The 26,295-nt window shown below is 50.3% G+C and overlaps 1 protein-coding gene across 1 annotated transcript in view; it reads left to right on the top strand.

Annotated features, from left to right (window-relative positions):
• Positions 1–23,348, top strand: part of PFAS (phosphoribosylformylglycinamidine synthase) — a 786,527-nt gene extending 763,179 nt beyond the window's left edge. The window contains exon 29 of the mRNA XM_069651729.1: positions 22,605–23,348. Coding sequence (XP_069507830.1) covers positions 22,605–22,927 — 323 coding nt within the window. The 3' untranslated portion in view covers positions 22,928–23,348. The remainder of the gene's footprint in view (positions 1–22,604) is intronic.
• The last annotated feature ends 2,947 nt before the right edge of the window (positions 23,349–26,295 follow it).

Genomic DNA, 26,295 nt, shown 5'->3' on the forward strand with positions numbered 1-26,295 from the left:
ACAATAGACTCTTGCCATTGAATGGGGTATGTTCATTTGGGTGTGGACTGTAAACAGAGCTCTGTCTGGCAGAAGAGACATGGGCGGACCCGAACACTGAAGTGAATTGAATTGAAGGCAAATATATGTTTTATAAAAACACTGATAACTAACTGTAACCAGATGACAGAAATGTACAACTTTGGGATCTTTAAATTGACACATTCACTCCCAGTTCAAAACTAGGCTGGTCGCTCTGTGATGTTCTGAGCCAAAACCCCACTAATTATTAATACTACAGACTCTGTGTTTATGCTAGAGACCTAGTAAATTAATGGAATATGGGAAGAAAGGCGGTGTACATGTGTGCCATTTTTGGTAAACGTCCGATATTGGTAAATCAACTAAAAACGAAAATAAGTTGTCATTTTTTTAATGCAAGCCCCCAGGAAGATCAGAGTTGGGCCAGAATGTACTTTAAGTAATCTGTAATATGTACATGTAATGTCAAACAACTTTGTATCTGGGAAATATGTGTAGTTATGAAAAATGATTTCTAAGGTAAAAGCAAAGGGGCGTTTCTTCAATAGATCGTAAATGGCTGACATCACTCTGACACACTATCCTTTCTCAAATCAGAGACCAAAGTATCCTTTGGCCTATCAAATCTTGAGAGGGTTGGGCATGCAGAAATAGCCAACCCACCCATTTTCAAAACACATACAAAGAGCCACTGGAAGCCAGACAGGGACTTTCTTTTTCACTTTCTGCGCAGCAATTTGACAGACAACTTCACATCCAGACTTCAGACTTCACATCCAGAGACTCCTGACTCCAGAACAAAACTCCAAGAACTCTAGAACCCAACAGCTGAACTCCTATCAGCAGGCCTTCAAAACCTAGCAACCAAACCAAACTATTCAAACAGCCGGGCTGAGCTGTCTGATTCTGGCTAGTACCCTGTGCCAGTACCCAGAAAGCAGTGCTGAATCCAGAACCACAGACTAGACCAGAAAGCAGAGCTGTACCCAGACCAGACCGCTGTGAGCAGAACCGGTGCCTGACAGACCCAGAGGGCAGAGCTGACCCAGATCGCTGTGACTTCAGAACCACTCGACAGAAGTCCAATCCAACCTGTTGACCAGATCCGTAACGAGGCCCAGTCCTTCCAAAATTATGAGTGAGTAGCCTGAGGCTTGTGCAAAACCAATCTCTTAGTTTAAAATAATCTAATTCAAGCTATTTTAACCTATTAGAACTGCATCTTCAGAAATTGTGTCTATCCTGTTGATTCAAAACCTTCCAAAGAGCATCTGTCATTCTGAAACTGTAATTTCAATTCTGAAAATCTACCTGCACTAAATCGTCCGTATCTCTTGAACCGTTTGTCCTAGGAATGACATTTTAAAGCTAGGATTCTGGGCTTTCCAACGAACCCAGAACCAACCTTTTATTCATTATACTTTTTCCGTAATCGGGCTCGACGCACTCGGGAAAATTGCCACGATTTGCGATTTGGCTCAATTTCTTCACGTGTCAAAATAGCAGCTCCTTGCTTTCCTTTGCTGAAATTCGTTTGCAGCCTGACAATCATTCATAGAGCATTGCTAAAGTGAGCCTGAACTGATTTAAAGTATCTCTCACTCACCCAGAACCTCCTATAGGGAATTAAAAGCAATTTGAGTATATTTTTCACTTCATTGCCAACACATTTAAAAGGATTTTGCCTGTGTTTAAAATCATCCTTGTGATCTAAGCTTGCTAGGGGGAACTGAATTCGGATGGTACTGTGATTGTATTCCTGAAAACTGTGTGTGTTACTTCCACCTCCTTACATTGCATAGAGGGGGGGGGGGTGAATTGCCAAAAGGGGAAAAGTGATTATATTATGTTTTGCTGAAATCATATCAAGTTTATTCCTGTGTTGCTTCTTTTCCACCTTGCATTTCCGTGTACCATATAAAGCATTCTCAGCTACCTTATCCTCTATACTACTCCTAAGTAATTAAACCAGCGTGCTAGTATCACATCATCCATTGTTGATCACTCACTGTCATATGTCTAAGTGTGATATCAATTATTAATTTATTATAAAAGTGCGATATATATATATTGTTTAATTCTCAAATAAACCTTTTAAATTTGCAAAACAAACTTACTTCTTGGCTCAGTGGGGTCAGGGGGATTCTAAGAGAGGGGTGTTATATAAGGGTTGTCATCCAGAGTACACGAACTGGACATAAAAATATATAAATAAGGGCTTCCCTTGAGCAATCCCAGACAAGGCACTGACTTAGTGGGACTGCTTGATTGGAGTCTTTAACACAGGTTTCTCACTGAAGGCACCAGGTCTCTCGCCCTCTCCAAGAAGGCACAGGCCCTGTGGCACTGGGCACTGAAACCCAATATCTCCTTATCCCTTTGCCATGGTGTTTTGAACACATGGGAGGTGCAGAAGCAGATTCTTTCAGCAGGGAACACAGCTCATTCCACGAGTGGGAATTGAACCAGTCCCAACTGTTCCAAGTCCTCCACCACTGCAGTACCCCGAATATCGACCGGTTTGCCACTGTCTAAAGTAGTAAGTGTGCTCTTTTTGCCAGCAGGTTCCTGCATCCAGGGAGCCTACGGGATGCCTTCTGAACTGAATTCCCAGGGAGTAACCGTTCCTGTACGTGTTCCTTCTGATACCGATGATGGCAAGATTGATAGCCAAGTTCAGACTGGTTTTAGTGGCCTCTGCATGGTCAAGACAGTTCTGGTACTCTGGCCTCCTGTCACTACGCTCTGCCCACCATTCAGACTTGCTCTTCGTCCAGATCTGCTATCCAGAGACAGGGGTGCCGTTCACCACCACGACTCGGCATCTCTAAAGCTGACGGCATGGCTCCTGTTCTCATATAGAGTTTGGATCCATCACATTACTTCAAAACTGCAAAGACATTTTGGCACAAGCCCCTTCCAGACTTGTCTGCTACAAAAACAAATGGAAGCGTTTTACCAGCTGGTGCTTGACACAGGGGCTTGATCCTCGTACCGTTCAACCAAAGGACATCTTGCTTTCCTGCTGTCCTTGGCCCAATCTAGGTTAGCACATGCATCCATTAAGGTGCACATTGCTGCAGTATCCCGTTACACCCATTCCTCTTCCAAAGCTTCTCTGTGGTCAAGGAGTTCCTAAAAGGTATTTTTCGCACTTATCCACCTACCAGCACCGGCTTGGGAGTTGAAAGGCCACCAAAGAAGGAAGCTCACAACTGCCTTCTCGACACCTTCCGCCTCACACAGCACACAGAAGGCCCAACACACAAGAAAGGTAACATCCTCGACCTAATCATCACTGCACTGCCTTCCCTCCACTGCAGCTTTCCTCTCCCGCTTGACTGGTTTTACCACCTGGCCGTGTCTTTTAACATCCTGCACACCACTGCAGTCAAGCACTTGCAGCAGAAACCCATTGGACAAACCTTCAAGAACTTCCAGATGGAATCCCTCACAGAAGACCTCACCAACCTCCACCTCACATGGACCGAACTCCCCCAACCGAACTGCATCTCTACTGGAAGCACTCAACACCACCCTCTCAGCCTTGTGAGAAAACAGAGGGTGTCTCACCCGCTAGTCCCTGGGGATCTTTCTCTCAGGTGTCCAGAGCATGGCCATCGCCTTTGGATCCAGACCCTGGGGGTGGACCAGTGCAGGAGGATCACCTGGGTGAGGGGTCTTCGGGGAGCGGGACACCTGATAGCGAGACGCAGTATCCCCCCCACCCCTATAACATCTTTAATCCATCCTACCAGGTAGGATACCTGGGAACTGTAACTCCCCCCTGCCCCCCCCCCTTTCCCACAAGAACACTTTCACACAGACAGCCCACTCTAGGAGAAAACCGACTCATACGCGAACATTGTACCCGATATGTCCCACTACTATGGTCAGGCAATTACTGTTAACTCATACCTGAATTCCATTACGCTTCCCCACACGGATAAAAGGCGGAGTACTAGAGTGCACTGAGTGAGGCAAAGCACACAAAGGAACAGCGTTTTTCAGATGGCAGCTAAACGAGGGGAGAAAGGTGGCAAAATGAGAAGGGAGAACAAGGAGGGAGATAACCTTGACCTTTCCGGCGAGAAACCGTTACTTTCCAGAAACCTTCAAATTAAAAGGCATAGGGCCAGAAAACCAGACTGAAGAATACTGCATTGTGTGTCCGAGATACCCGGGGCCCTCCTGCATGACTGGCCAAGTCTGGGAGGAGCAGGAGCCGCTGTGGTCCCGTCCTTGGCCCCAGGATCAAAGCAGCGCCAGAGAAATCGATACAGCCGGTGAGTTGGGGAGACCAATGCAAGGCCGGTCTGTGTTGATGTCAAGTTTGCAAGCGGGAGCAGGTAATATCCACGCTGGTACACCCAGACCAAATGGTATATGTACCAGGGAGAAACACGACATGGAATCTGCGCAGACTCCACCACGTTATTGAGAGCACGAACCAGAAACGGGGACTGCGCGGTGGGGTCGCTAGACGCCATTCAGGCATTAGACTCAGTGAACTGGGATTGGCTCCTGGGGGCTCTTGACCATTTTGGGATAGGGGAGGGGTACCTCCGCTGGATACGGCTTCTTTGCAGTGAACCCAGAGCAAGGGTGAAAATGGGTAGGCACATCTCGGAGGGGTGGAAGATTGGCAGGGGTACAAAGCAGGGATGCCCACTATCCCCGATGCAATATATACTGGCTTTGGAGCCATTTGCTGTTTTCCTTAGGGCAGAGTACGGGAACGCGGGAATAGAAATAGACGGTGTGGTACACTTAATTGCGATATATGCAGATGACATACTCCTCTATGTTGGGAACCCGAGGGAAAATATGCCGGATCTACTAGAAGCAGTGGGGCATTTGCCAGACTGTCTGGTATCACGATCAACAAGGAGAAACACTTGCTCTTCCCCACTGGCAGGCTTGAGGAAGGGCGCCCCTGACCAGTTACCGAGTCTAGGACTCACATGGACACCAACCACTTTCTGCTATTTGGGGGTGAACAATCACCACAGCATCACAGCAACGCACGCGGCTAACACACAGGCGACCCTAGCCAAAATGGAAAAATCTATGATGTTCTGGGGATGATGGGGAGAGCAGCCCTACTCAAGATGACGGTCCTGCCTCACCTACTGTATTACTTCACTAATATCCCATATAACATCCCGGACCATTCTTTAGACGCCTACACACACTGGCAACAGAGTTCCTGTGTGGTGGGGGGGAGGAACAGGATAGCGCTGAACGCACTACAGAGGGATTATGAGAGCGGAGGGGATCAGGTTGCCAGACTTTGAACGTTACTATCTGGCAGGATAACTCCAATTTGTTGTAAAATGGTTGGGGGGGATGACACATCCATAGATACACTGCTTTTTCAGCCAGCAATATGGCACTATTAATTGAGGGAGCACCCTTGGATGGACAAAGCCTTAGCCAAACCACTCCCTACTGTAGTTGAACTGGGCCTGACCCTGTGGAGGAGAGCGTGGAAGATGCAATGGTCACGGGACCCCTACTCTGGACAAATCCTTGTCTTCCCACTGCGTGCAGTGTGGGGGTGGGAGTGGCACAGACTGGAGACCTATGGAAAGATGGACAGTGGGTGGATTTTCAGACCTTGATGGATGAACAGGGAGTACACAGCGGACAATTCCTACTGTACAGTAGTATGATACAGAGGATCAAGAAGAGGTGGAGGACACTGCCAGGAGAAGGGGACAGTGAGGGAGTACTGGACGCGTGGTACGATGTCTCAGAGGGAGGACACACGATATCTATGAGCAGCTCTTGCATAGCAATAATGAGAGGGCGTTGCAAGCAAGAGCTAGATGGGAAGAGGAACTCCACAGGACCTTCACTGATGAGGAGTGGAGCAGGACGCTTCAGTATGCCAAAAAGGTCTCCAGAAATGCGAGATTCAAGCAAATGCAGCTGTACCTCATGCACAGGGTATACCTCACACCCAAGAGAATGTCGCAAATGACACGATGAAGCCCAAAGCTGCCCATGTTGTGCGACAGAAGAGGCGAATATGACACATATGTTCTGGTCCTGCCCGGTGATACTTAACTTTTGGGACACAGTAAGAATGAGGGCGGAGGCAGATGGGATTCAAATGCAAGCCTGGAATTCTCTCATACTGGACCTGTTTAACAGCACAGAAGGGCAAGACACAACGGGCCCTAGCGGGCCAGAGGATTGAATTTCCGGTGACAATGTAAGCAAAGGAACTCAGTGGGGGCTATGGACATGCCGCAAGGGGCCTAATGCGGGAGCCAGGGATGATCAAATACTGAACATTATAGACAAACAAGGAGGGAGCCGAGCCGATGTGCCAAGGAGATGGATGATAGAGTGCTGATCCCAACACGAAGTGCCAGTTGTAGTGCAGTGTTTGTTGTTGTTGTTGTTAATTTTTGTTTGTGTTGGAAATTAATAAAGAGTTTAAAAAAAAAGTTGCAAGCGGCAACATTGTTTGAAGAGCGCAAGAGCAAAGAATATTAACCTGTGATGAAAGACGCAAATAATGTTCAATTGCAGATCAATGTTTGAACTTTAATATGAAGTAGAGAAGGTACGAGACAAAGTAACAGAGTGGTTCGGCACCGCGGGTGCGCTCAATCGAAGTTCTCTGTGTGATGTACCCAGCCAAAAAGTGGCAGAAACAAAAGCAATAAAGTGAAGTTTATGGATGAAGTGAATCGAAGTGGTCCTGCGATGGTTTAAGAAAAATCCCCCGCACAGTCGACTTTGACTTTTGATAACAAAAAAAGTGAGATTCTCCAGCATGGGGTCTGGCATGGATTCACATGCTCATGAATATTCCCCGTCGTCAGGCTGGGAATCCTTGGTAAAGAAAAAAAAACAGTATCCGTTTCGTTTCTGATCTGTCTTTCGTAGTAATAACCAATCACTGGTCTCTGCATCATACTGACCACAGCCAATGACTGCCCTCTACCTAAGCACCGCCTCTGGCAGCCATCTTCAGATTTTTACCGCACGTTCATGTGTTGGGATCCTCGTGCTATTGCTCTCGAGCGTTAGTGCTTTTTTTTCACGTTTTTTCTCAAAAAACTTCGTTTTTTTCGGTCAAAAGAGCCTCAAGCTCCACCGACTCTCCATCCGATCAACGGGGACCCGTGTCGGATTCGTCTGCGCCCCTCAAGGGTGAAGAATTCGTCGAGCTACGCTTTTGGAGGACTCCAGAAGCTTCTCAGGCCCGGACATGGCCCAGGAGAAGGGAAGCTCGACGCCCGGAAAGCTGTTCAGGGTCTGCCCTGGATGCCAGCTGCAGAACGTCTTTAAGGAGGACGAACACTCCTTTTGTCTCTACTGCTTACATGAGGACAAGACGCACGTGGAGAAGGACTGTGCGTTTTGCGGCACTATGTCGGAGCGGACCATGAAGGACCGCCATCAACGTCTCGCCAACTGGCTGGAAGGGAAGAGCCTGTCAGGCGAGAAGAAGAGGAAGAAATCCGAGCGGTCTTCTAAGACCTTTGAGGACGCCCCGGCGACGGGGGTCCAACACAAGGCCAAGCACCGCGAGTCCGCTGGCACCGGGAGCGCCGAACGATCGGGCTCTACGGGCGCCAGGCAGGCCGCACCCTCCCCGGCACCTTCAGCCACGAGCCAACGCTCTGGGTCGGGTAAGAGGAAGGGCGAGCACCCGGCGAAGCTCCTGGAGAGGCCCCGGTCGAGCTCGAAGGCCCCATCGGAGGGGGAGCGAGGCAGTGTCCCCCCCCTCAAGGATAAGGCGGTGAGCGCACCTAAGGTGGTGAAGGCCTTAATCCATCCGGCCAAGCCCTCTATCGAAGCTGTCACAGCGGCCCTGGCTCAGCCTGTGGAGGCTACACCAGTGGTGGCGACCTCGGGGCTCAGAGTCTCCCTGCCACCTCGGAGGGAGTCCTCTTTTGTACCCATCGATAGGACCCCTGTGAAATCCCCGGCGGGGAAGAAAAAGGGGGGGCAGGGCGTCGTCGTAGATTCGACTTCAACCTCGGAGGAAGAGCTGATCGAGGTCTTAAACCAGGGCCTTGGCGTGGAAGAAGACCGGCCCGTCGGGATGGATCCCGATGCAGGTGATGACGACATCGTCGAGGGTGCCGACGGGGCCCCTGATCGCCCGTCTGATTCCCCTCTGCCAGCGCCGCAAGACAACTCGGCGGCCATTTTGTAGGCTATACAGTCCTAATGCTCAGAGATAAGGACGAGACTACCGTTGCCGACGGAGGAACCTCTCCCGGCGGGGGATCCTGAACCGGGACCTTCTGGTGTTCCTCCGCCCAAGAAAAGGATTCACCCTCCACCTCCTTTTCAGCCGTCGCGCCCCGTCCAGCCCTCCTCCCCGTCCACCCGAGGGGATGATACGGGGACTGACACGGCAGCGACGGGCACGGACGACGAGGTATACGACGAGGATCTACCATCGTCACCTCCCACCAGGGCTTCTCCGCCCGACGAGATTGGATCGTTCCACTCCATGATCGCCAGGGCATCTGAGCTTTTCCAACTCTGCCCTGAGGAGAAGAAAAAGGAAGGATTCCTTTATCAACGGCGCGAGGCCAAGAGGAAGACGGTCCTCGCGGTGCCTTTACTGGACGACATTTGGGATGAGGGCCTCGCCCTCCTCAAGAACCCTTCCACGACGCCAGCTAGAAGAGACCGGTACGAGAAGAAGTACCGGGTCCCGGACGCGGCCCCCCTGTGCCTCCGGGCGCAGCCTACCCCGGACTCCGTCGTCTCCGCGGCGGCCAGGAAGAAAGCGGGGGGGTGCGGCCTCCACATCGACTTCCCCACCGGACGGCGAGGGAAAGAAATTGGACGCTATGGGACGCAGGGTCATCTCGTCTGCAGCGACGACGATTAAAGCGGCCAACGCCTTGGCTATCGTGGCCCGCTACGACAGGGAGCTATGGTACAAACTGGCTCCCCTGCTGGACTTCCTACCGGACGACAAGAGGGCGGATGCCCTGGAGATCCTACAGGAAGGTGAGGTGGCATCGGACCACGCCATCACTATTGCGACGAACATCGCCGACACTGGGTTTCGCCAGTTGGGCAACGGCGTGTGCCTTAGGCGGCGTGGATGGCTAAAGGCTACGGACTTCCGTCAAGACGTACAGACCAGAGTCCTGGACATGCCGTTCGACGGGAACAACCTGTTTGGGAAAACAGTGGACGATTCCCTTCAGGCCATTAAAGCGGACACTGAGACGGCCCGGGCCCTTGGGGTTCTGCAGCAACGACGGACGCCCTTTCGGAGCAGCGGAGGCAAGGGCGCCTCCAAAGGTTCCGGTGGCGGTTTCTCCACCTACCGTCAAGCGGCCCGCTCGTCGTCTCAGGAGGCCTACAGAGGACGAGGCAAGTCTGGCAGACCCCGCCGTCGTCGCCAAGGAGGTCAAGGCGGCAAAGCCTCGTCGAAACAGGATTGAACCGGCCGTGGGGTCGGGCCCCCACCGAAGCACCCCGGTGGGAGGCCGGCTGGCGAGCTTCGTCAGCGTGTGGGAGTCCATCTCCACCGACCGTTGGGTGCTGGACACCTTAGCCCGGGGCCACGCGCTCGAGTTTCAAAGAAGGTGCCCGCGCGTCCCCCCCGTGGCCAGGAAAGAGCTTCACGTCCCTCAGCTTCTCCTGGAGGTAAGGGCGATGCTCAGGAAGGGCGCCATCGAACTCGTCCGAAAGAGGCTTCGGGGCTCCGGAGTTTACTCGAGATACTTCCTCGTGAAGAAGAAGACGGGAGGATGGCGTCCTATCCTAGACCTGCGATGTCTGAACAAGTTCATCAAGGCGCAGAAGTTCCGGATGGTCACCCTCCAGCACGTCCTGGGTCAGCTGGAGGAGGGAGACTTCCTGTCATCGTTGGATTTGGAGGATGCCTACTTCCATATTCCCATCCTAAAGGGGCACCGAAAATTCCTCAGGTTTGTGGTCCAAGGGCGTCACTACCAGTTCAAAGCCCTCCCCTTCGGACTACGGTCAGCACCCAGGGTATTCACCAAGTGCCTTGCACCGGTGGCGGCGCAGCTGCGCCGCGAGGGGATCCACGTCTACCCCTACCTGGACGACTGGCTCATCCGAGCCAAGACGAGGGAGCTCGCCGTGGAGCACACGGCAAGGACCGTCCAACTTCTCACGGACCTGGGATTCTCCGTGAACTACGCCAAGTCCCACCTGGTACCCGCACAAAACGCACTGTTTCTGGGAGCAAAGCTCGACACAGTGTCCCTTCTGGCCTCCCCGTCGGAGGAAAGGACCAGGTCCATCCTGGGCAAGGTACAGCGGATGTTGGTTTCTGACGCGGCCAAGGTGAGGTCCATCAAGTCCCTCCTCGGAATGATGTCTTCTTGCATCTACCTCATTCCCATGTGCAGGCTCCGGATGCGCCCGTTGCAGGAGTTCCTGGACGCGCGCTGGATCCAAACGACGGGCGGCTTCGAGGAGAGGATCACACTCGACGAGAGTTTCCGCCGAGCGGTCCGGTGGTGGGGCACCCGCGCGCATCTGACGGCGGGGATGGACTTCCAGACCCCAGACCACCAGGAGACAGTCACCACGGATGCCTCCCTGGAAGGGTGGGGAGCGCACACCGAAAATCTGCACGCGAGAGGCCTTTGGCTCCCGACGGAGAAGTCCCTCCATATCAACGTCCTGGAGCTCCGTGCAGTGTTCTGGGCCCTCAGGTCCTTCCTTCCGTCCCTCAAGGGCAAGGTGGTGAGGATCTTCACCGACAACACCACCACCATGTTTTACATCAGGAAACAGGGCGGAACCAGGTCCCCAGCACTGTCCAAGGAGGCGCAGGACCTGTGGCATTGGGCCGTCGCCCAAAGGATGTTTCTGGTGCCGTTTCATCTGGCGGGGATAAAAAACACCATCGCCGACTCACTCAGCAGTGGATCGCCTCTTCCGACGGTGGGGCACACCCCAGATCGACCTGTTTGCGACGGCGACGAACTCCAAGTGCCGGAAGTTCGCCAGCAGGTTTCCCCAGGCGAGGAGCATGGGCGATGCTTTCTCGTTCCCCTGGGAGGGCCTGTTCCTCTACGCGTTCCCTCCTTTGCCACTGCTAATCCGGCTCGTCAACCAGCTCAAGAGGTCACGGTGCAGGATGATCCTCGTCGCACCTGCGTGGCCGAGGCAGATATGGTTCCCGGACCTTCTGGACTTGTCAACGTCCCCGCCAATCAAGCTGCCGGTGGACGCGGATCTACTCTCCAGGGAAGGAGGCGCCATCCTCCACCACGACCCGAAATCGCTGAACTTGCAGGCCTGGCTCCTGCAGCGCTAGAGTTTGGGGGATACGACATACCGGCCGACTGCAGAGAGGTTCTTGCAAAGGCCAGGGCGTCCTCGACTCTTAAATGCTACGGACACAAATGGAAGAGGTTCTCTGTCTGGTGCCACGCACAGAAGATTAACCCTCTACGGATTACGCATCCCAGGTACTGCCGTACCTGCTGACGCTGGCCAAAGCTGGTCTGGCACACGCGTCCATCAAGATTCATCTTGCTGCGATCTCCCGATACACCAGAACCACGGGGCGGACGTCCTTGTGGTCTCATCGTCTGGTGAAAGAGTTCATGATGGGACTGTTCAGATCGTTCCCGCCGGTGAAGGCTCCGGCCCCGGCGTGGGAGCTCAACTTGGTGCTGACCAAGCTCATGGGACCTCCGTTCGAGCCTCTGCACTCGGCCCCGTTGAAGTTTCTGTCGTGGAAAACAGCGTTTCTTGTGGCCATCACCTCCGCACGACGGGTGGGAGAGATCCAGGCCCTTTCCTGCACCCCTCCTTCCCGCACCCCTCCTTCATGCCCAAGGTACCGTCTGACTTCCATCTCAACGAACCCTTGGTGTTGCCTGTGTTCCTCCCGTCGCCTTCGTCGCCGGCTGAGAGGACTTTGCACTCGCTGGATGTGGCTAGAGCGCTGAAGTTCTACGTGGACCGCACGAAGTGTTTTCGGAAGACGTCACAACTCTTTGTGAACTTTGGACCTGTCAATCAGGGGAAGGCTCTCTCGTAGGCTTCCATTTCCAGATGGCTCTCCGGCTGTATCATGTACTGTCATCGGTTGGCAAACCGACCGCTGCCTGGCTGTCCGAGAGCCCATTCCACCAGAGCGATCGCAGCTACCACGGCGTTCCTTTCTGGTGTGCCCCTGCTGGACATATGCAGGGCTGCTACGTGGAGGTCGACGCACACCTTCACGAAGTTCTACTGCGTCGATCGGGATTCCAGGGAGGAGTCCAGGGTCGGCCAAGCAGTGCTGCGCAACCTGTTCGCCTCAGGTGAGCCTGGTGAGGAGGTAAGATGCTTAATGTTGAGTTTGATGTAATGCTTAATGTTCAGCCTTTGCCACCTCCCGTGGTTGTGCATGTGTGTACTGCTATGTATTCTTTATTCATGAGCATGTGAATCCATGCCAGACCCCATGCTGGAGAAGGAACAAGTTACTTACCTGTAACTGTTGTTCTCCAGCATGGGTCTGGCATGGATTCACATGCGAACCCTCCCGCCTACCCCTCTGCGTCTCTCCACTTGGTCATACTGGCACTTCACGTGCTTCCAAATCTGAAGATAGCTGCCAGAGGCGGTGCTTAGGTAGAGGGCAGTCATTGGCTGTGGTCAGTATGACGCAGAGACCAGTGATTGGTTATTACTACGAAAGACAGATCAGAAACGAAACTGATACTGGTTTTTTTTCTTTACCGAGGATTCCCAGCCTGACGACGGGGAATATTCATGAGCATGTGAATCCATGCCAGACCCATGCTGGAGAACAACAGTTACAGGTAAGTAACTTGTTCCTTATATGGTCCGAGCCCAATCGAGGGAAGCCCATGGTGAACAATGAACCCGAGAACTTGTGAATGTGAACATCCTGATGAGATAGGAACTTTGGTACTGGTTTGTTACGCCAGGCATTCTGCAATAAGAGACTTTTATTGGGAAAGAGACTTTGGCGCAGAAGGCCCAGATACCTATGTTTTGAACTGCATCCTTGTGGCAGAGAAACCAGAGTGTGGCACCATGTCCTTCGCTGAAAACATTGGGGAAGGGAAGCCAACTGCTCAACTATCCTGACATCTTGTTTCTTGAAAACTTTTCTTTTGCATACATCGTTTTCCCACACCATTTGTATTTAGAAGTAAGGATTGGCAATAGGTTTATTAGTATAGGCCCTTTTCTTTTGATGGACTCCACTAGAACTGCATTATTATTATTTGATGATCGTAGCTTGCTCCCATCCTTAGATTTAGTGTTAGATAGGCATTCAATCAAACCATTGAAGTTCAATAAACACCCTTGAACTGTGATCACTTGTCTGTTTCACTGTTTGACACCATGTTTTCCTCACAGCCTCCATCGACCGAACAACGCGCTTGCCAACCGCAACTGTCAACACCATGTTAAGCTGGGTATCTCGTGAGTGAAGCGTACCTGAAGACTTGGAAGAAGATCTTGACGTGGCAGCCAGACTGACTATGAGCGTATGACGCGAGGAACCGGCCTCTCCGCCACCCTAGGTTTAAACAGGGTGGAAGCTGGACCTACTCCCAACGCCACGGGACGCACTCTCCTGATTTGCGTGGCTACAGGACAGTGCAAGCACTGACAGGAGAGGCAGATGTAGTAAGTCCAAAGACTGCGAAGTCCGTAGTTGGTGGTAGAGTCGAACTTCCGCAAACACTGGAGGAACAGGGATCGCAGGCAGATGGTAGATCCGACTGAAAGCAGCTGGGAGACTCAATGCTTCAAAGGAAACAGGCGATGACTCAGGCAGAGTGTGGGAACCTGACCCCCAGAACAGGACTGGGAACCCAACCCAGGAACTGAACTGGGAAACCAAACCAGGAACAGGACTGGAAGGAGTGAGAAGGGGAACCCAGGGAAAACTAAACAGATCCCCAGGGAGAACTCAGAAGCCCAACAGGATCCCCAAGACCCCAAAGGGAGAAGGACCAGAAAGGCTGCAGGGGCAAGAAACCCAGGGAAGGATGCAGGCTGAAGCTGGAGACTGAGCAGAGCCAGAACAGGTAAGTAGCGTAACGAGCGTGACCACGATCAGGACAAACCGCGTTGAGACGTGACTTGCTCCTGATCGAGGCTCGCTTTATAGGATGGCCGGCACCCAAGAGAGGCTTGAAACGCAAGCCGCCTCGTTACTGGGTGCCGGCACATCCAAAGCGAGGCTCGGAACGCGAGCCCTTGCTGAGGAGAGAGCCCAATGAACTGCGCATGCGCGGAATCGAGACCGTGGTCTCCCGCGCATGCGCAGAGGACTCCCGACGGGAACCCCAGAAGCTCTCCCCATGGCGGATCCCCGCAAGCGGAAGCTCGGGTAGATCCGCCAAGAGGGAGGAGAGCGAGTCAGAGCAGAGGACCCCGGTCTCCAGGTAAGTGGCGTGACACACCATGGTACATGCAAGAACTTGCAAGCAAAAGAATCATCGGGAAACAAGAGAACCTGGTGCCGCTCCAGGACCACATCGGATCTGGCGCTCCTTAGGGAACTCTGAACAACCCGCCAACAACTAATCAACACAGCCAAGGCCTCCTATCAAAGCACCATAGCAGACGCCAACAACAAAAGCAGAGCCCTCTTCAAAGCAGTAGAGCACTGCATCAACCTGCTACCCGACCCTGCCATACCACACTCCATCAAATAATCCATCGCAATCAACACCTTCATCGACAAAATCGGCAGGATTCACCAGCACATAGATACCATCTCTGCATCCACAGAGCCACTTCACGTCCCTTCTCGCAAAATCTTCACACCCTGGACAACATTAGATACTCTCTACAGATGTCATGTCTCGGCGAGGTTGGCGGTTTTGGAACCGCTGGCGCTGTGGTCTGCCATAGCTTATTCCATCACGTTCTCCCTCTTGCAGGTGTTACCGGTCTAGTTCTTGCACGCGCACGTAACCGGAGGTATTTATTCAGCCACTTCTGGGTTACGGACGCGTTGCAATGTTGCCTGGTTACCCACCCGTATTGCCGTCGCTCTCGCTGTGTATGTTCCCGTTTTTGGAGCTTGCATCTGTCCTTCCCCTCTCCTCTCCCATATTCCTCCAGGAGCCCTTCCTAGCTTCTGTTCCGCCCGCTTGCTCCTCCTACTTTCACGCCTTCTTACTCTCTCTCTCCTTCGTTCCGATTCTTCCTTCTCTCCCGTTAGCCGCCTTTGTCCTTTTGTCCCTTCTCCTTTTCTCTTCCTATTTTCAGCTTGCTTCTATCTTCTCTTCGGATTCTTTTTCTTACTATCCTGTTTTCTTATCTCGACCTTCCTTTTTTAGTGCCTCTGTCTTTCGCCTTGAATTCTACAGCCCACCAGTGTACTAGACCTCTGCCTGCCTTTTCGGATTGCCTCTGCCACGCACCTTGTACTCATCAGCCAGCCGGTGTACCAGACCTCTGCCTGCCTTTTCGGATTGCCTCTGCCACGCACCTTGTACTCATCAGCCAGCCCGTGTACCAGACCTCTGCCTGCCTTTTCGGATTGCCTCTGCCACGCACCTTGTACTCAACACCCCGGCCAGTGAACCAGACCTCAGCCTACCTTTCAGATTGCTTTGCCGCCTTGATACTACCGTCTGCTCCACGTTCTCCACTTCATCTACCAGTCCACTCAAGCCTGCTCCACGATCACTGTGTGGAAGTCTCAAGAGTTTTTTTGTGCTGTTGGCTTTTTCCCCTATATTGATGTTTACTGAGGTTTAACCCCCATCACACCTGTTACGGTGGCTCGGTGGCATCCTTCCCTGGACGTCCCTATCTTCACAAAAAAAAGCAGAGACCGAGAAGCAACGAGAAAAGGAAAACCAAGAAGGACGAAGGTCAGGAGCTTGGGGAGGGTGGTGAAACGGAGTCTTCTTGTGAAGAAGAGGATATTACCGACCCTAGTGACAACAAAGGACCTGGTAACGTTGCCCGCTCTCAAAGCCACATCGTATACAGACGACATCCTCCCAACATGACCCTCCCTGCGGAAGCTCTCCTTCGCTACCTGGAGATTATCAATGGCTCCCTAACCCAAGGCACCTTCCCATTGACCCTAAAGACAGGACATATCCTCCCTCTACTAAAAAAACAACTTTGGATCCCGACACCCTAGGTAACTATCGCCCCATCACTCATCTTCCCTTCCTAGGTAAAATCATCGAGAAAGTGAATGCTGTGCCACTGCAGCAACAAATCAAGACCAACAATCTCCTCCAAACCTACTAATCTGGATTAAGACCCATATGCAGCACAGAGAAGGCAACCATAGTGGTGGTTGACGCCCTCAACATCCATGACGGCCACCATTGCCTCCTGGTTCTGCTTGACCGCTCGGCCACTTCCTACACAGTAGACCACCAGGCGCTCATGGACACCCTACATCGGCATGAACAACCTTGTCATATGCTGGTGCAAGTCCTACCTCGCCAACCGCCAGCAGTTTGTTCAGATGGACTCCTCTAGATCACCAATGCTACCAGCCACCTGTGGAGATCTGCAGGGTTCCATCTTCTTGCCAATGATCTTCAATCTATACACGGAGCCGCTGAGAGCCCTGCTAGCCACACATAACATCCACATCCACCAATATGCCGACAACACACATCTATACCTCAACATTGACTCCATCATGGACATCCACAGGCTCAAAACCTGCCTCTCACTGATCAAGTCTTGGATGTCCAGTGCATACGTGAAGCTCAGTCCCTCCAAGACCAAATTCCTACACCTCACCAATAACAGAGCACCCAGACTTACTGACCTGGCTATCAACCATGAACCCCGAGGGCTTCACACCCAAGCTCACCTCCTGCACCACGTCCTTTGGGTTCTACATCGACAAACACCTCTCCTTCAAGACTCGCATAGCTAATAAAACTCGGACAGCATGGTATCAGCTCTCCCTCCTGCAGAAAGTCGGGGCCTTACTCCCCCTGGACAGCTTTAGATCCATCGTTCAAGCACTGGTCCTATCCCACCTGGATGAGGACCATGCCCTCCTCAAATGCCTCTCGTCCTCCCTTGTGCCCCTGAGAAGTGTCGTACAAATGGATGCATGCCGGGTCTACGCAGAAACAACCACATCACCCGAGCCTGCCTCGGTTTTCACTGGCACCCACTGCATGCTTGAATCACCATCAAGTCATGCTGCATCATCTGTAAGGCAGTCGCACTCAAGTCACCCAGCTACCTCGCGGAGAAACTCAGCATCTCCATTGGACAGCCCACCACCAGAAGCCAGGACACATGCAGACTTGAAATCTGCGGCTGCAAAAAGGAAGGGACCAGAAAACAAGTCTTCTGTGCCTATGCCGCGTCAGCATCAGACTAGCCCCCACGCTCCTACAATTCTGAAAATAACTTGAGACCCACCTCTTCAAGGAGTCTCTCCTCCAACACCTAGGCCATCACGTCGCCCCCATGCCACCTGACCGCTAGACTATGTCCGCCTCTCTCCTCCCAGTCACCCTGTACAGCCCTCCTCTGTGCCCCTCTGTATCCTATCCCCACTGTATATCTGTTCTGTTACCTCTGAAAAGTTTGTTCAGTTGCTTCTCAAAGCTAGGTCTGTGCTCAATAAATACCATAATAATGTGGTCCTAACAAGGCCTATGCGTCCTCTTTTTCAGCGCCTACACAGCACTTTGCTTAAGTCCCTTTCTTGGAAGTTGGCCTTCTTGGTCGGCATCACTTCAGCACATAGAGTGGGCGAAATCCAAGCTCTCTGGCACAAGACCATTTCTTACCTTCTACAAGTCTAACGTGGTCATGCGCACTAATCCTTGCTTTGTGCCAAAAGTTTGTTTACCACCTAAATGAACCGATTGTGTTAACAGTTTTCCTCGGCTCTCCAGGATCCCCAACAGAGCGAACTCTTCACATCATGGATGTTGTACGTGCTTTGAAATACTAAATTGACCGTACTAAGCTCTATCAGAAAACCTCAACTATTTGTAGTGTTTGGTCCCTCTGGTGTAGGGAAGGTGCTGTACAAATCTTCCATACCCTGGTGTATTTCATCCTGCATTTCATTCAAAGCATGTGAATCTAAGATCAATACTAATGATTGAGAACGTGAGTTACAGGTAAGTAACACACCTCTTTTTACCGCAATCCAGTAAGTAAAGTATGCCCCTCTGTTCACAAAAACATGCCCAACCTACTCAGCAACCTGTCCTCCCCCCTCTAGGTTTGCCCTACTATCATTATTGGTGTATCCCATAACTGTAATGTGTATATGTTACCCTCTATATTTGCTGCACATGGTATATTTGTTACCCTGTTTTTTGATTCATGTACTGCCGTCACATGTAAAGCTCAGCGCCCAGATGCCCCCTGGGTTTGGCGCACTATATAAATTGCAAAATAAATAAAAACATATTCCTTAGCATGGGCAAAGGTACCACTAAGGTCTGCACCTTAACAGACCATTCTGTGCAACCTGAGCCCCTCCTCCTCTAAACCTCTTTAATGAGGTGAACTTCCTACACCTATGAACTGGAGTGTAGAATTTCGAATTTCTAGGATCAGCGGGCACAGATTACCTGACCACATGCTTTTGTTTAGGTATTTCCTCCCTTTCCATTCCTCCTCACCCTCCAGCCCATCCCCTCATAAAGTTATTTTAATCTGGTATTACTTCTGTATTGCGAGTTAGGAGAGGCTTTTATTCAATATACTCTACCGTCCCCTAGAAAGGGAATGATCTGCAGCCTATTGTTCACCTTCACGCGTTGAACGTATTTTTAAAAATATAAAATGGCTAAATGGCGACCTTGGCTTAGATTCTTGAAGTAGAATTGGATTGGTTGGTTTTTTCTGTCTCCATAATGTGGAATTTCACATAGCTATCATTGCAACTAATGCAATACCTGGGGTTTGTCATGTGGTGTTGGGTCACATTGCAATGTACTACTGCTTTACATCAGCCATGTGGGTTGACACACATGTACTAACTGCAATGGTAGGCCAGCTGAAGAGGGGGATAGGATTCACTTCTTTCCTTTTCTGGAGGACAGGCATCTGATCAAGGCCAGATCATCAAATATAGTTTCATCATTCTGGTTATTGTACATGCCTTGAAGATGTGCACACTCCTCCACTTTTTAGGTCTTTAGGGTACTATCTGTCCCATCTGTGACCTTCAAACCACATTCAGTTCACAGGAGGGCAAGTTCAAGCTGTGTACATTGCTCCCCTCTTCTCCTATGTGTGTACAGGACATCTGTCAGTGCCTGTTCAAGCCAGACTTCCTTCTGCAGACTTCAGTGTGTCTCCACCTCTGGGGTTTTATGGCTTTGTCCATCTTTCTAGTGCGAGAGCCACAGCTCTGGATGTTGTCTCAATAATGGGCACTATAGGTGTGATCCCAATTGAAGAGAGTGTTGGATTTTCGGATTATGGTACCAGCTACGGTGCTTCAGGATGTTCTCTGGTGGGCTTATCCATCCAGTCTACTCTGAAGAGGAACTATATTGTCACCTGTGGCCATAATTGACTTGACAGATGCCCCTATTTTTGGTTGGGGAAGTCGTATGTCTGACTTGAGTCAGCAACAGGCCGAGCAAGCATCAGAGATCAGTCTCTTTCATGAACTCTGGGCCATCCAATTCACCCTGGTGACATTCCTCCCAAACATCAGAGGAATGTTGTAACAGTCCCACAAGAATGCATTGTCTCAGCAACTTACTCCCTTCCCACATGCAATGAGGATCTGGTTCTGGTCCCTAAGGGAGAAGGACTTTTTCAGGTACCAATTTGGCAGGAAATGAGAAAGTCCTGTTAAGTGCTTTGTGCCGTCAGGAGGCGACTTTCCACAGTTGAGCATTGCATCAGGCGGTAAAATTGTCAAATCTGTTTGCCTCAAGTTAGAACTACATATGTCCCCTGTTCAGAGAGGGAGTGCCCTCTCGCATGGTCTCTAGGACATGGCCTGATTGTGGATTGCGCTACTTCAAGATCATGCATGCATTCTTGCCAGTTACACTGGCAAAGAAAGTCAGGGGGACCATTATCCTCCTGGCTTCCCTTTGTGGAAGGATGGTCTGTCGAGGGGGTTGTGGGGAGGGGCATGGATCGTACCCTCAACTGTCCTGCTTTTTTGTCCTGCTTTTTTATTGAGATGCTGAGGTACCAGAATTGGATCCTAGCAGAAGAGATTTTTAATGTGGTGATGTTATTCTATATAGCATCAAAGGTAGTTTATGCCCATGGGTGGAAAGTTTGCAGTGGTGCTGTGGTTGCCCATTGACTTCATGTCCAATGGCTATGTTGTTGGAGTTATTGTTGTCCTCGTCTCACAGTGGCCTTAATGTATGCACTGTTGAGGGATATTTGGCCGATATATCTATTTTAATTTATTGAAGGGGTTGGTTCACTACTTCCATCTGAAACGGTTTGTTGTTCTATCCTGGAACTTTAACTGGGCATTGGAGGTTGGCGGAATGGGTTTACCGGTACCGGTAAACCCATTCCGCCCTATTACGAGGTCTCCTTGTGGGACCCGCAAAGTCCTTATCGGGTCCCGCGAGGAGACCAGGGAGCTAACAACGTTAGCTCCTTCCCCATTTCCATGGAGCCCTATGGGGGCTCGAATGGGAATGGGGATGGACCGGGTCTGGGTTCCTCGGACAAGGAATTACCGGGTCCGCCAAGGTTGGCATGGCCCGGGAAGTCCTCATTTGAGGAACCCGGTATGCGGTAAGGAGGCAACCATGCCGCTAAATGCGGCATGGTTACCTCCAACCTCCTAATGAGGGCCATTGACTTTGTCAACAGTTTCCATGACCCTCCATTGTTACCACCGGCAGCTCTTCACACTGACATACATTTTCCTGACTAACATTGCCTCTACATGCTATGAGAGGGAGTTGCTGGTGGTTCTGTTTGGACCCTCTTTTTCTTAACATTACTAATGTAATGTAATAGGCATTTGTATAAGGCCTTTCACCATTGGTGTGGTGTCAACGAGCTGCAGGTTGAACGCCCTTGGAGACCAGAGTATGTTAAATTCATCAGAGTGCCTTTTGGCAGTTTCAAAGGTAGGTAGGGGTGGCCAAGTCTCTGCTGGTCACCCGTGTTGAGCAGATGGGTGGGTGCCGAGAGGTAGGCTGGAGAGTATGCAACAGATATTGTGTGCAGCTAGACCGAATTGTATCGTGGGAGATGGCTGCATTCTAATGGTAGAGGTGTTGTGCAAGATATGTGAAGCAGGGAAGACATTTATGTGCAATATAACATGTGCATATTACAATACACTAGCTGCATTTTACATTCACCTACATTTAAGCATTGGCTACAATCTGCATTGACCTAGATTAAATCATATGCAGTACCTGATGTATGAACGTTTAATGGCGAAACCCTCCTTAGTGTCACCTCTTTCAGAAGATTAATCTTCCACTGATTGCAGGGTGCACTGCTAGCACTTGAACATTAGCCTTGCAGAATAGATTACCACTCTGAAACATTAAGCCTTTGCCTTGGCATTAGATGCCTGGAAACCCCAACTTAACATTTTGAGCAGAGCAAGGGTGTTAAGGAGGGTTATGGAAAACGAATGCCCAGGAATCCTACCCTCTACGGCTGCAAAGACTATCAGCGCCCATGGCTTCTAGCGTGGTGCGCCAGGGCCAAGGTTCATCTAGTGTCTAAAAGGATAAAGTGTGGCAGCATTGTTGGGGCGCAGCATTCTTGCAGCTGTGTGTGAACATAGCTACAGAGGTAGCTGCAGGGACACAGCTACATGAGCCAGTGTCTGAGTGAGGTCCAGAGGCGCAGGTGGTGCCATTTGGGGAGAGACAGGTGGGGGCTGCGGTGCCATGAGCAGGCTAGTGTGGTACCGGGAAAGAGACCAGAGAGGATATTCAGATTTACCCAGCTGCTCAAGATGGAAAATTCTGAGCAGATCCAGACTCTGTGTCCAGAATTTGCTCTGAATTCTCCTTCCTGATTGGTTGAGCTAATTCGAACTTTATTTATAGGGTGGTAGCATACATTAGTTCCTCACACATAATGACATCAGCACAGCTGTCCTGAATCCCTGTGAATGCCAGTGCTGCAAAGGAGGATGGATTTTCTTCACCTTTAGCTTTCTGTTTGATAGAGCGTCCCAGATGTTTGAGTATCCGTACCGCTGGGATGCCTTTCCCCCTTGCTTTATATAATAATAATGCTGGCATCCTCCCAGTCAGCACTGCTGCCCTTGCGCTACAAGGTGTGTTGCTTGCTAGAGTCTAAGAATAGGCCTTGAGAAGGGCAAACCACTCTGATAATAGAAGTAAAATGATTTTAGGACGACTGGACAAGGCTTTGAGAAAGGGGTGGCGGTGCAGCGGATAAGGTATGAGAGCACTACGCAGAAAGAGAACGCTTTGGGTCAAGGCAGCATTAGAAATGCTGCAGAGGTGATAACGGGTTGCCTATTTGAGTAGGCAGGTCCTTCATTTTGTTAACTGGAACTGTAGCGAAAACTGAGATGCTTCACTGCAGATGAATACAGTCTGTAGTAAAAATAGTCACGTAAACATATTAAGTTCTGTTTCTTTGATTCACATCTCCTCTTCTTACTCTTGCAGGTTTAATGCGATTCCGCAGTGCCAAGATTCTAAATGATGTCACATCGCTTCAACTAGCCCCTCTCCGCTACATGGATGATTCTGGAGAGCCCACTCAGGAGTACCCTATGAACCCCAATGGTTCACCCCTGGGCATTGCAGGGCTTTGTTCAGCTGATGGCCGCCACCTCGCAATGATGCCCCACCCAGAACGTTGTGTTCTTACCTGGCAGTGGCCCTGGATGCCCACGGACTGGCGCCGCACCCTTACTGTCTCGCCGTGGATGCGAATGTTCCAGAACGCCTGCAATTGGTGCCTTCAGAATCAGAGCAGTGGCTTGTAGTGGGAATCAGAGGGCTTAGCAGGTCTTCTCACTGTAGCATATTAACCTATGCCATCCAGGCAGCAGTGACCGTGCAGAGAAAGCTTTGTTCCAGTACATGTGCTCTTAAAGGAGGGGTGAATTAATGCATTCCTTGAGCACTGACATTCCAATGAGGACTGTTTTGGCACCTTTTGTTTTGATACATGTGTGGCACAGCCTGTTGAAAATTGCTAGGATCAAACCCAATGTATGTGCACTGTCATGATGCTGGGGACCACGTGGACTCGGTTGCCAAATTGCGTCATCACACGTTGTCCTACTGTTGTTTGATCTCAGTTCTATTGCACAGCTTACTTGTGATGCACAGGTTCTGTGATTTGTTTTGTATGGAGAAAAATATATTTTCTGTGACAAAAAGACAAATAAAATATTCACTGGAGTGATGTGTTGGTATGAATGCTTATCAATAAGTATAGAACTGTTTGAATTAAATGCCTTCCAGGGTGTATATATGGCAGTGAAATGATTTGAGCATGAGAGGATCTCAGAGAGTAGGACCACGTAACTGTATGTACACTGAGCAGTCTCCTTCAGTTTAAGGACTCCACTCCGCTTCTCTGGTTTGTGACACAGCTAACCCTAACTGTTAGGGATATTATTTTTCAACAGTCCTCTGGTAAGAGCTTAGGGAAAAAAAAGCTTTATACTGTAAGGCAGGAGTTTCCACCAAGTTAATCCTGACTCACAATGGTAGCTTATAAACAAAAAAGGATGGTCAGGCCAGAGTTAAATTTGTTCAGACGAGGGTCTAAGGCTTCTCAAGCAGACACACAAAAATAATGCCCCAGTCTGTAATTTACAGAATTTATTTTAAGGAACCTGTGCCCAACAGGGTGGACGCAGGAAGAAAATAATTTCAAAGAGTCAATTTGATGTCAAGAATGTATTCATTTTAGGAAAAACAAAAACACTTAAAATACATCAATACATGGCAGAGGTGATCGCAATGCTTCATATTGCCACCTGTACCAGCAAAAAAAAAAAAAAATTCTCATCGTGAGGACACAAGAATGACTTCACATAGGAGAGAAAAAGAGAAAATAGGACCACACCGCACAACCTAACACATGTATAACAATCGCATCACATTCACCCCAAACATAATAAACAAACTAAGCAAAAAATAAAAAATAAAGAAACGCACAACAGTAATGGCAAATATCCAATGAAAACGGTTATAACCCAATGTGGGTAAAAGAATACAAAGATAATCTACTTCCATCAGCAAGCCTAGGCCTTTATACAAGTTCCCAGGCAAATGAGATGGTCTTGCTGGTAGATTATGAAAACTACAATGCCTTACAAGAAGGTGAAATAGAACCAAGAGCAACCTAATGACTGTGAAAATAGGGAAATGTCAACTCGAGTTTTGGGCGCTAACTGGGCTCCGGCGCAACCTGGGACCAGCCCTCTTCAGGACAACACATGTGGAAGGAAGGAGGTGTCTTTAATTGTTCTCCTATGTTTGCAACTAACCCTGTGGGGAAAGTTCAAAGAACATGGATTTTAGTTGCTGCCCATGTCTTGTTCTCAACCACAGTGGCATTTCAAAAACGGCCACAGTTGTGGTATACCAATCCATGTGTCCACCAGTGACATTTAAAAAGGAGAGAAACTCCAAGCAATCACAGGTCTCAGTATCCCGTGGGATCCCGGAATCATTCTGCTGGGAGACATGGGGGATGGGGACTTGCCGCTGTCAGGGAATGCAACCCGCTTGTGCACACACCTATTAACAGCTGCCAAGATAGCCCTCGCCCGTCTCTGGAAGCACCCTGAGGGTCCCTCTATCCCACTATGGTGGGCCAAGCGTTGGGACATCGCCATGGTGGAACGGATCACTGCACTTCGCTATCCAGCCCTCACGCAAAAGCCTCCCGCCGCCCCTTGTCTAGACTGAATCACAAGTCGAGGCACCCTCCCCCACACGGAGCTCTTCTCCTCCACCCCTGGTTCCACGGCCAAGCAACACTGTGAATTAAATATATGTTCATTTTATGATTTTATTATCACTACAATGAACTGTGGCATTTTAAGCTTATGCCAATACTGATGTCTGCTGTTTAATTGTTATTTCTTTGGCTAATAATAAATAAAATATCTATCTTGGAAAAAAAAGGAGAGAAACACTGTGCTAACCGAGGGTGACACCCGTGAACCATGCCACGGGTTGGGGTGTTGGGGTTGTTTGGCTAGTAAAGGGAGGCAGTGCCATTTCATTGTCGGGGCAAAGGAGAGGGGGTGGATTGACTAACCGGTGGCAAAAAACCATTGAAAAGGCCTGAATTCAAATAACCAGTTGAATCAGACCATGTGGGAGAAGCCACAGTAACAACCAAATCTAGCTGTCAGTATTCAGACACCGTGTTGATGCATCTGTAGACCAAGGAAAAAAAGCCCTGCGTCAGCTGTCATGTGAGGTCGCAAAGGGCACCCGCAAAGGGCCCCCAGCGCATTGCCATTTTCTACTCCAATTTTCAGTGCTATGCTGATGACACTCGACTCTTTTTCAGGCTTCCCTCAGCCACTTCTTCTCCCTCTCTCATCTCTGACTGCCTATCTGCCATTCAGGATTGGTGTGCCGCCAACAATCTCTGCCTGAACGCCAGCAAGACGGAGATCCTCCTCATCGGCACACCTTCACCCTCGTTTCCTGTCACTCTCTGGCCGGCCTCCCTTGGCCCTCCTTATACCCCCATCTGCGAGGCTAAGAACCTTGTGGTAATCTTTGAATCCACGCCCTCCTTCTCTGCCCACATCTCTGGTGTCTCTAAAAAGTCAAACTTCTTACTGCACCTCCTCAGAGGTATTCTGCCTTTCCTCTCCTTCCCCCAGAAGGTCAGTGGGTCTCGAGCCATGGTTCTCTCTATGTTGGATTATTGCAACAGCCTCCATCTAAATCTACCTGCTTCCACTCTCTGCCCTTTGCAACTTATCCAGAACAGGACCGCAAGACTTGTCCTTGGCCTCAAGCCCTGGGATCTTATCTCTCCAGCCCTGAAATCTCTTCATTGGCTCCCAGTGGTTGCAAGGATTAAATTCAAGACCCGTTGGCCTCTCCACAACGCTTTCTGGGGCCTAGGTCCAAAATACCTTCAGCTGTCCCTCTGTAAATACCTTCCCTCCCGAGTGCTTCGCTCCTCCACCTCTAACTCCCTCAGGGTCAGTCGTTTTTCAAAGAAACAAGCTGGGGTAGATCTGTCTTCGGCTGTGGCCTCCCTCTGGAACAGCCTCCCTGCCACTCTGAAACTTGAGCAGAACCATCTCCGGTTCCAGAAGCACCTCAAGACCTTTCTCTTTGCTTCTTCCTTCGCTCCCCTGTTGAC

The sequence above is a fragment of the Ambystoma mexicanum genome, chromosome 3p (genome assembly GCF_040938575.1).
Source record: "Ambystoma mexicanum isolate Mex_15411 chromosome 3p, UKY_AmexF1_1, whole genome shotgun sequence".
NCBI classification, from domain to species: Eukaryota; Metazoa; Chordata; class Amphibia; order Caudata; family Ambystomatidae; genus Ambystoma; species Ambystoma mexicanum.